The sequence below is a fragment of the Amphiprion ocellaris genome, chromosome 3, assembly GCF_022539595.1.
Source record: "Amphiprion ocellaris isolate individual 3 ecotype Okinawa chromosome 3, ASM2253959v1, whole genome shotgun sequence".
NCBI classification, from domain to species: domain Eukaryota; kingdom Metazoa; phylum Chordata; class Actinopteri; family Pomacentridae; genus Amphiprion; species Amphiprion ocellaris.
Genome location: NC_072768.1, coordinates 17264728 through 17275416, shown reverse-complemented (window position 1 = coordinate 17275416; position 10689 = coordinate 17264728). Strand labels below are relative to the sequence as shown.

Below are 10689 nucleotides of genomic sequence, written 5' to 3'. Positions count from 1 at the left end.
GTCATTCACCAAACTTAACCAAGTGTTTATTAACCGTAACCCTACTGAACGCAAAGGTCCATTAACCCTAAGTTGTCAGTTGTGCATAACCACAAACTTTTCTTGATACTAAGCAGGTAGTATGTTTCAATGCTTAAACCTAACTAAACCTTAACCATGGCAATGGCATTCCCAGATGTTAGCAAACTCCTGAATGCATGACGATGCACCCGGACCGCAAAAAAAAAAACCAGCTCAGAAAAGACTCGAGGAACACAACAAAGAGCACAAGGCACTGACCTGGCTTCCAAACTCCCTGGATCTCAATTTGAGCATCCCAGAATCCAAGCGTGTGGATCAAGAATACAGATGCGTTGAAACAATCATGATCCACAGTCCCCCTACCCCTCAAGCAGACAGTGTATTTTAGATGTTAGATCTTGCCTGCCTGGGATCACAGTTATTAAAAAAGGCTTTCTGTTAAAATATTGCAATCGCCAAGCCGAGACACAAGTGATGTCACATGTTTTCTCACACTTGAGACGTTTCCCTCCACAGCAACACAGGAAAATTTACAACATTCACTGCCTATGCTGCGCTCCTTGTGTCTAATAACCTGCCTTTAATTTGCAAAATATTTTTCTTGGTGTAAAAAAATAATTGTACAGCTGAGGACCACATTCTGACTCAGTGCAACTCGATGCAGACTTGATCAAAGGTTAGACAAGTTAACTGTGTGGCGCCTTGTGCTGCCTAATCTAATCTAGTCTCCCAAGCAAAAACACTCACTTTTTTCTCTGCAGATTTCCAAAATACACATGACTTTCATGCCAATACGTAATTGCTGTATATGCTGTCTGTGGCTTTGGGGATTGACTGATAGAAAAATGAACACCTTTCCGGTCCCAATGTGTCTGGCATCTGGCGGATGGTTTTAGGTTACACAAGGAAAACAAAGGTCCTGTCTGTCACACCATAATACTGTTTAGTATGCCACAAAATGTGCTGCAGTATTTAAAATCACGAATGAAAGATACAATCAGTGGTGGAAATTTTTTCATTTTTAGCCCAATGTGTTACGGTGGGGGCTGGAGAACCCAAAGCGCAGACACAGAAACTGGTCGATAAGTAAATAAAGGAAAGAGTTTTACTAAACCAGATAACTAAACCAATACATAAAATGGAGAACCAAACTGGGAGGACCTGAACTAAACCAAACTACTCAAAACTCTACAAACCAACACTAAGAACGCAAAAATGGACGTCTCCAAAACTAAAGTGAATAAACAATACTAAGCTAAAGAGGGATACTCACAAGATGGGGGAACTGACAACAGAGGGGGAAGACAGGCTGAGGGAATCCAGGGGCAGACGGAGGCGAGGCAGGAAAAAACAGGCTGGAGACTGAAGCAGGGCTGGTGAGAATCCGGGAGGAGAACTGAGTCCATATGGGGAAAATCCAGGAGGGGGGAAAACGGAAGTCCAATGGTGGGGAAGCAAAGTCCATGTGGAAACTGAATCTTGGAGGGCAACAGAATCTAAAAAGGGATGTGAATCTATGATCCAGCGGGGAGTGAATGGAAGCATGGAGCTTAAATACTGGAGGTGAGGTAGGAGAACTGGTGAATTAACTAATTATTGCAGGTGACACTCATTGCAGTAATCAGCTGATGGCAGAATGCAGGCAGGTGAACAGGGAGAGCAGGAGGGCGAGAGACATGAGGGAGAAAGGAGGAAAATGGGGAAAAAGAGGAAAGAAGGGCAGGGGCTGGAGCAGGATCATAACACAGTGGCTCAAGGCAGAGGGGTAAAATCCATTTTCCAGATGTTTCTATTTAATAAATTCACACATTGGACTCTTTTCCATCTTGTATACATTTATTCGATTCTCATATGATGTATTTTTATTTACATAATCTGCTTCATCCTTGTCCGTGTTGCAGTAATTTTTTGCAGGCTACTTTTGTATTCCCTTGCAATAAGTTTTGTGCTGCCTCGCAGCATTTCCTCTGACTCATTGAAAAAAGTTGAGCTCTATTACGATAAATTATGCATTATGTGGTAGACTGACCCAGGCTGTGGCGACAGTGAGAGTCTCTCAGCTGTGGCTGCTTAAGCTCAAGTCGGCACCATTACATTTGGAAAGAAAACCAAACAAACACTGAAGAGGTGCAGCAGTTGTGGGAGTTCAGCGATGGTTTGCTGCCTGAGTGCTGTGTAAAGACGTCTGTATTCCTGGGGAGCTGTGGTGTGTCAGTAACACATCTTTCAGAAGACAGATGGTAACATCTGGACACAGACTGCAGCAGCCCCGGTCCGAGCACCAACCGTGTCGAGCCACGGTGTCACCCATCACAGCCCATCAGAGCAGCTGCACCTATGTTCAAGAAGAGCAACTGTATTCTGATGGAGACCGGCCTTTTCAAATAACTAATGAGGGCTAAATGTAGCATGTAGAGTGTCACATCATCTCTTTGTGTTACTCTTAACTAGCAGTTGGGCGCTATTTTATTTTACACCTCATATCTGTGCTACACCCTTCAGTGCATCATTCAGTTTTTACCAAAATAAAACTTGCATGCCTGATGCTTTTCCCATCATTTGAATGTTATATATGATTTGCCTGGTTTATATATGAATAAAAGGGAGACCACTGAAAAGTTTGAAATAGCTCACATTAAATATGAAGCCCTTAGTTTAGGCCAGCGCCTAAAACGGAAATGGGCAAACTGGAAACATTACCAGCACTCCTACAGTTCACTAACTAAACGGCTATGCCATTTATTCAAAAAGCTTTATGATTTATAAGTAACTCATCATGTTTAGCTGCTTTGGACTGGCTGCTACTAACATAAACTTTGTGAGCAAAAATCTTTGTGGATCTGTTTAGATGTTTGGGCTTTTCTGCACCAGTTAAGAACTTTCATTTCCACTTCTTGCTGTGAGAGTAATAATTACACACACACTGCTGATGCATTATGCAGGTAATATGCATTATTACCTTATGGCGTTTGTTTTTTATACTGCCATGTCTTCCTTTGAATGCTGAGCTTCTTTTGCATCTTGGCAGTCAGGAACTTTTCTTAGGTGCTGTCTAGGTTTTTCCACCATATGCTCCACAGTACTCCTCTTTGCTGTCAGCTACTCCATCTCTGTCACTACAGTTGCTCCCTTCTTCATCTCCGGCAGACCAAATATTTGCTGGTTTTCATCACTACAAGTGTGCCAGCACAGTAAAATCACAGCAAAAGCTAGTTTTAAAAACTTCAGCATACCATGAAATACTGAAAGAACCAATCTTTATTTGTTTGTAGAAGTCCAGCACTCTAGCTTTGAATATGAGTAGCTGATCAGCATCTCTCAGCAGTTGTTTACGTCGGTGATGTAAAAGTAAATACAACCATGAGCTCTTAGGTTATCATCTAGCATCTGTTTGTTGATTTTCTACACATGCATCTTTGTTGTCGGGGAACAAATTTATGTTAGTAGAGTAACTTTCATGCAGTTCAGTTTAATTATGTAAGAGTTACCTAAGGGGTCAAAAAGGTTAACGTGTGAGGCCAACTAGAGGAGATGTGTTTACCTTAAAAGGCTTTCATTCTTGGAAAGATGAACTCAGCCTTTCTTACATGCTTTGACACACCGCACCATAAGGTTTAAATCTAAACTTATCTACAACGAGCCAATAGGAAAAGGGTTTGTATTCACTGTGAATGCTATTACATTTGTACTGCTACTCAGGGGGGGAGAGGAGAGTGATGTCTCCCCCAATGTCTAGTAAAACTTCTTTCCCATTGCAATGATTTTTTTCATTCTCCGTAGCGTTAGCAATAAATTCAAACCAGCAGTGTGTTTGTTGTCTTATTCAAGGGTAGAATCAAGGTGCGTAAAATATTCCAAACAGTGGAAGTTTAATAGTTTTTAGCAATAACCTGAATTTTTAGAATATATAGAGAAAATTACTTTTTTCAGAAAAACTCTTATGTGAGACAGCACCCAGTGGTCAGTATGCTGTGCTTTGTCAGAGTGTGGCCATTGCAAACATACTCTTACACAACAAGCCAGAGCTGCTCTATAGGAACAGGAATATAAAAAAAAAAAAAAAACACTTAATGCAAGGCAGTGATTCCGAATCGGAATGATCCATCCCATCTATTCCCAGCTTAATCCTCATTAGGGTCATGGCGAGCTGGAGTCTATACCAGCTGACTTGGGGCGAAGGCAGAGGACACCCTGGACATATCATCAGTCTATCACAGCTCTACACATAGAGAGGCAAATAACCAAGCACTCTCACATTCACACCTACAGACAATTTAGAATCATCAGTTAACCTCTGCATACTTTTGGACTGTGGGAGGAAGCTGGAGTACCCGGAGAGAACCCACGCATGCACAGGGAGAACATGCAAATTCCATGCAGAAAGATTCCAGGTTCAGGCCGGGATACAAACCGGGGATCTTCTAGCTGCAAGGCAACAGTGCTAACCAGGATCAGAATTAGAAATTCATCAGTATTCATCCACAAGTTAAAGGGCAGCAGATTAACAGTTTTCTAGCTAAGCACAGTTCCTGTTATCTCTGTAAGGGACAGTTTTTAGCTGTCAGCTTTCAGCAAGTGAATCTGATTTGTTATTGTGCAGGAAGGAAGAATCTGCAAACTTTGCTAGCCACCATTCTATTCCATACTAAATGTATACTTAGACCTAAAGAGTAAATCCATAAAAGAATAACAGACCCAGTAATTTGTAAGTGTCAGTCATTTCCATAAGTCCAGCAAGTAATTTTCCATGTGTTTGTCCTGCGTCTCCCTGTACTGAACCTCATGGCGGAGGAATTTTTTAATTAACTCCAATGAAATTCAAAACATGTCACACTTTAACAGTAGCTATTGTGAGAGTTACTTAAAAGAAGCTATGCAGTTTTAGCGCTTAAGGCTTATTGCATGTAAGAACATAATAATTCACATCGCTGTTATTTGAATAAAGGAATACTTCATGTGGATCAGGCAATAATTTCATGTATAAATAATTCCAAGCACATCTGCATGTGCACACCGACACATATACACACTGCAATTTGGAAGAAATAAAGCATTAATAGACATGACGGGAGCAGAGGTGATTGAACTAAATCAGCATGAAAGTCATTGTCGAGGATTAGACAGAACGCTGTCGCTATGATGCCTCTTCCGTGAGCAATTATCCTTAAACGTTCAGCATGGGTGCACACTACATGCTTAAATGGCAGCAAGGCAGTTCCTTTTTAACCTAAGACATGTACGTTTAAACCATACAAATGCAGTTTTAATTGTACTGCAGCAGTAAGAGCACATTTCCACTTCTCATCAAGCACAACCCATGAAGCGTGCAATCTTTCTTTCTACTGTTTGTCAGGATTTATTCCTACAGACCCTTCTGGCAACACTGTCATGTCTCAGTTTCATATCCTGAATCCCTTTACTCATAAAGAACAGCAAATATTGATCCGTCTTCTGTGCTTTGTGTGCTTCATTGCAGCACTCACATCTCAAACTGGTCTTTGTGTCCGATAAGGTAGCGTCAGTTGGGAAAGGTCAACAAAATTTAGTCAAAAGGGCAACAGATAACAGAATATTATATCTCAGACCCACTAAAGCCCCAAATCAGATTTATACTCACTGGTTGGATTCACGGTGTCCAGCATCGTAAGGATGAAAATTATCTTAATGAGGACTGAGAACTGCACCTTTGAGCACACTTGCTTCTTTGCTTTCAGTCAACTCCCTGGCAAATGGGTGAATTATGTGCTATTTAACTTTATAAAACATTTACAGCTTCGGGAATCAAAAATCAATCTTTCAAAAGTCCTAACAGAAGGTTAAACTGAAACTTGCTTATTAGCTTTTGTGTGCAATAATGAATTAATGAATCACTGGTTTATTCAGCTGATTTATTGAGTTATTCAATAATGAATTATTGTAGCATTCTCTGCTTGAGAGCAGGATAAATGTCTTTATTTTCAGGAAACTGCCCTGGGTGTTTTCCTACTCTGTTACCATTCTCCATGGTTTTTGCAAGGAGCGCACTCATTCTTTTGAGAAAACAAATACTGTGCTGACGACGTAATACATTTTTAATGAGCTAATTAGCAAATAAAATGGTATCTGATATGATCAAACACAAAAATGTGACAGCTAACACTAGTTGTAAAATTAAAATGATTTAAAACATAAAATATAAATGCACGTTCCTTCCTGGAGAAACCACATGAACGCTAACAGAGAAGGTTGTACAAGGGATGTTTATTGGCTGCAGAATATGTTGTCAAAGGTTTAATTCAGTGAAATGTAATAAGGTTTCACTAGACGTGCCTTAATCACAAATAAACTGTACTGTATAATGCATGCACTTACATTTGGTAAATGGCTCAAAAGACATTACTGCATATGAATCTGTAAATGAAACGAGAAACAGTGCACCCCTAGCAGACTGATAAAGTAAACTGAATTCAGCCTCAGAACACTGAGTCAAATGCCAACTAGAATGTGAAAGTGATATGCATATGTTTGCAAAGATACCAATTTCGTTTAGTGTTTACTACTTGGACTGCTCTTATTCACAAACACACAATGATGTAGTGGCATGACACACTACTATTATTCATAGAAGTCTAAGTGGTCCCATATCAGTTTACTGTGGTAACATCTTACTGGTGATTAATGGTGCCCATTTGGTTTCTCTGATAAAAGCAAATTAGGCAAATGAACTCATCACATAAAGGTAATTCGTAAAAACTGAAAAAAATACCTGAAAAAATACGCCTTTTCAACCTTCTTCAGTGGATTACTTTCAACAGTAAGTTCACACTTTTGACTAAAACCAGTAAAGAACATTTAAACCTCCCTTAAAAAATCACACCAGAAGTTTTTTTCAATGGAGTCTGGTGGCACAGAATAGAATAATGTCAAAGTATAAATTCACAGCCATTAAAGAGCTGAGTGACAGCAAGGAAAAATGGTGAAAATGTTCTAAAAATAGTGTATTTTTAAACTGATATAGATTTTTTTCGTTGACTCTGTTTTTAGATAGATTGAAATACTCCTTGTTGCTGCATACTAGTTGTTTCATAGTACACTAAGTATGGATAGGTGCCTAATATGACCACATGTCAGAGAAACCAAACTATCACTTTAGTGGCTGTCACTGGTTTCTTTGTCTACTCACAGAAAATGATGGTTGTTGGTTGGGATTTTGTCAGATAAGATTATGAAGCAACTGCATGCAAGCAGCGGTAATGTTATCAAAGTTACAATAAGCTTTTCTGAAACTGACAATTTGCTCCACATCTTTTGGATCATCAATACATCCTGAAGTTCTTTTCTTCCTACTTCCATTCTTCTCTGCTCAGCTGCTGGGAGACATACTGACAGAAACACACTCCTCCCTCCAAGTGACCTCCAGAGTCAGGCATAGGAAAAGGAAAGTGTCTTTTGGCAAGACAGCAGGTGTATCCCGATGAGAAGAAGAGCAACGCTCTACGAAACATATCCTCAGCAACAGCCTGCTCAGAAAATGTTGCGGCAAAGTCCAGTTTGCAACCATCCAAAATGACATATACCAGATTAATTTTGGAATTGGACTGACAGCCCATTAACACCTTCTGCTCAGAGAGGATTATGTTTGCTTCACCTACAGCTTTCTGCATCTCCCTCACAATGTACCACTCAATATCCTTCTCCCAGAAAGCAAGCTGAATAACCATCATAACTAGAATACAGCAACCACAAAACATAGCAAAACCTGACTCAGTTACATTTGTGGTGTCATGTTTGGTGTCTACCAGACCACCTGCAGTTGTTGCTATTAAATATAATGCAGGAGCGATTGTACCAAATGCGTAAATCAGTGATGTAATCAAGATCAGTCGCAGCCCCACTTTGTTCTGAGAGACTCTGTTGATTATCCTCACAGCCTTTCTGTACTGCTCTTGGTCCTCAATGATCAGGCGCAGTTGGTCAGGTACCTCCATGTCACTGAACTGACCACAGTCCCATTTATTGAGTCCCTCATCATTGACAGCAGACAGAGGCTGCAGGGCCTTTCCGTTGTAGATGGAGGGAGGCTGGAAAGGAAGCACAGTGGAGCCCTGAAGCTGCTGGTTGGGGGTGCAGATCACTTTGAGCAGCTTATTCAGAAAGTCGTGGTCACTGGCCTCCAGGTAGGTGAGATGGCAGAGGTGAAGAGGAACTGAGACTCCTGGATCCAGCAGCACTGGGATGATGGGTTTCCTCTCCAGACAGTCTCTGAACAGAGACATGTTGGCCTCCAGGAGACACCAGCGACTCCTCACAAACTCTGGGCTGAGGACCAGCAGGACCTTCTGGCTCTCCTGGATGCACTCTGACATGTTCTCCAACACGGTGCGACCGGGAGTGAAGTCCCGCTCATGGTAGCAGACCTGCAGACTGCGGGACTCCAGCTGGTTGATGAGGGAGTGGGTCCACTGGTAGTCAGTGCTGCTGTAGCTGATGAAGACATGGTAACACTCCTCACCTCTCAGTGTGGGAGGAACATAAACATGTGGAGACAGTGGGACAGTGGGCTGTGACTGAATGTCTGCAGTATCAAGGGAACTGGTCGCTTCCATTACCTATGAAAAATGTGAATAGTTAGAAGAAAATACATGTTTGAAATATGACATTGCTTTAAAAACATTTTCTTTTGCCATTTTTAGTGTTTATAGTCATATGAATGATATTAGTGTAAAGTATGAGTGAGTAGTTAATTGGACATTGATTGAAAACTTTTTTAATCAAAATGAAACCTTTTAACTGATGGTCTTTTGCTTATTTTGAATTATACTGTACTTAGGTGGTTGAATACTGAAGTAAAGCCTCTAAATCAATGCTGTTGTTTTCAGAACTCAGTGTGATTGGGACTGTAGTGTAATCTCAATGTAAATCCCAATTCCAAAGCTTAATAGTGCACTGAAATTTTGCTCCATGTCATCCAGCACAAAGTTATCCCCAGAAAGTTCAAGATCGTGGCAACCAAGAGTCCTGTTATTATACTGATAACTCAAGGACACTAAAACACTTCAGAGATCTAAACGCCAGAAAAAATGGAAGAATGGATCTTGTTGAAGAAGAAACGCAGCTTCTTCCTCTTTCAGTTATGAAAGAGGAAGAAGGAACCTAACCCCCTACAGAAATAGCTGCTGACACAGGAGATGGAGAAGAGCACCTGCTAGTTCCAAAGCCTTTAACACCGGACATTCAGCTCGCAAGTAAGAACAAAACAGCTAACCTCCTTTAACACTCGCTAAAGTGTTACCAGTGCAAATTCAGTGAAATTCAGACAGTAAGTATCTTCTGTTAATTTTATGCACAAAAATAGATTCCAGAGAAAAATGTGACATGACATCACTTTTTGTAGAACACTCAGTGCTGCTAAATGTACATTAAGCAGCCTATTTGTGCACAAAGAAAAATGATTGTGAAGCTGTAGTCAAACAAACTAAATTGCAACGCTATTCTCTAGTCTAAGTAAAAAACATGGAAAATGTACAAAATGGACAATCGATGTCTCTCAGTGTATATTCAACACTTCAGTTCAACATAAAAACAGACTTGTGAGCTTTCATACTGGCAAGAATTTAGCTTGAAATAATTGACCACAGGGTCCTACCGCTCTTTTCAAGTACGAAACAACACAATAAATGCAAAACACACGAGTGTACATTCATACCAGCTGAGACTTTACACTCCGGCTGAAATCACAAACAGAATTCCTACTGTGTGGTCGTAGAACAGCCAGAGATAAACTAAAAAAAAAATAGATACAGGAAATCAACCAGACAGCCCTGTTCTCGGTTTGTTAAAGGGGCAGGCTGCATATTGCTCTCTAATGAGCTGCTTAAGTAAAAATGATTGTGTCTGGTTTTCTGAAGTGCCACTTTCACTAACAGCCATTGTTTTGTTGCAGAGCTATCTCAGTCTGCCAGTGAAATTCAACCTATTCACAATTTTTAGAAATCGTTTAATACATTTAAATAGATTTAAATTATGCAAAACATTCAAAGGAAATAGCAACTTTTGAAGGCCTATTGAATGAACATTATATTTGTTAATCCATTTGACTTTAAAGTATATTTCTACTGAATGAACTTTGTCGGGATTTCTTAAAGTGTGTGTGCTACTTCACAGGGAAAAAAAGAAACAACAAGACCAATTTCCTTCCTGTTGTGGTAATTTCATGTGTTGGCAGCTGCAGTAGTCATAGACCATCTTGTCTGCATCCAGCTGCTCTAAGTTGAGACTGTAAATATGTGGAAGTTTATCAGTGCTCACAGAGGACATATTTAACTTAATAGTGAAATCTGATTCCCCTCAAAAATACAAATAATGTACATCTACAATCCAGCATTTTGAGATGAATAATAAACAGGATCAAACCTATAGTGGTACAGTTATAGTCCGAGAACAGGAAGTGAGAACAAAAACAAGTAAGAAAATTATCAAATGGCCATAATAGGAAGTTAAAGGTTACATTGAGTTTAATTTAATAGGTGACCAAGACCAGTGTCACGTAATCAGTATCTGACTAAATGTGATCACAATTTCCTGAGTTATGGTGTTTAATGGAAAGGTGTTTTTGCAGAACGTTATTGTCTCATTGTGAAGATGACCTTTGACCTTTTGGATATTAAATGTCATTTATTGATCATTTCA

At 40.0% G+C, this 10689-nt stretch overlaps 1 protein-coding gene across 1 annotated transcript; it reads right to left on the bottom strand.

Moving 5' to 3' along the window:
• Window positions 1–5964: 5964 nt before the first annotated feature.
• On the bottom strand, window positions 5965–9757 carry LOC111577773 (uncharacterized). Its single transcript, XM_035954614.2, has 2 exons — window positions 9707–9757; window positions 5965–8609 (listed from the first exon to the last, which is right to left on the bottom strand). Exon 2 carries the CDS (start codon window positions 8604–8606, stop codon window positions 7344–7346), a length of 1263 nt encoding a protein of 420 aa, XP_035810507.2. The 5' UTR covers window positions 8607–8609; window positions 9707–9757; the 3' UTR covers window positions 5965–7343.
• Window positions 9758–10689: the final 932 nt, after the last annotated feature.

What these genes read in the sequence shown, in the direction of transcription:
- LOC111577773 (XM_035954614.2), bottom strand. Translation starts at nt 8,606, where the DNA reads ATGGAAGCGACCAGTTCCCTTGATACTGCAGACATTCAGTCACAGCCC.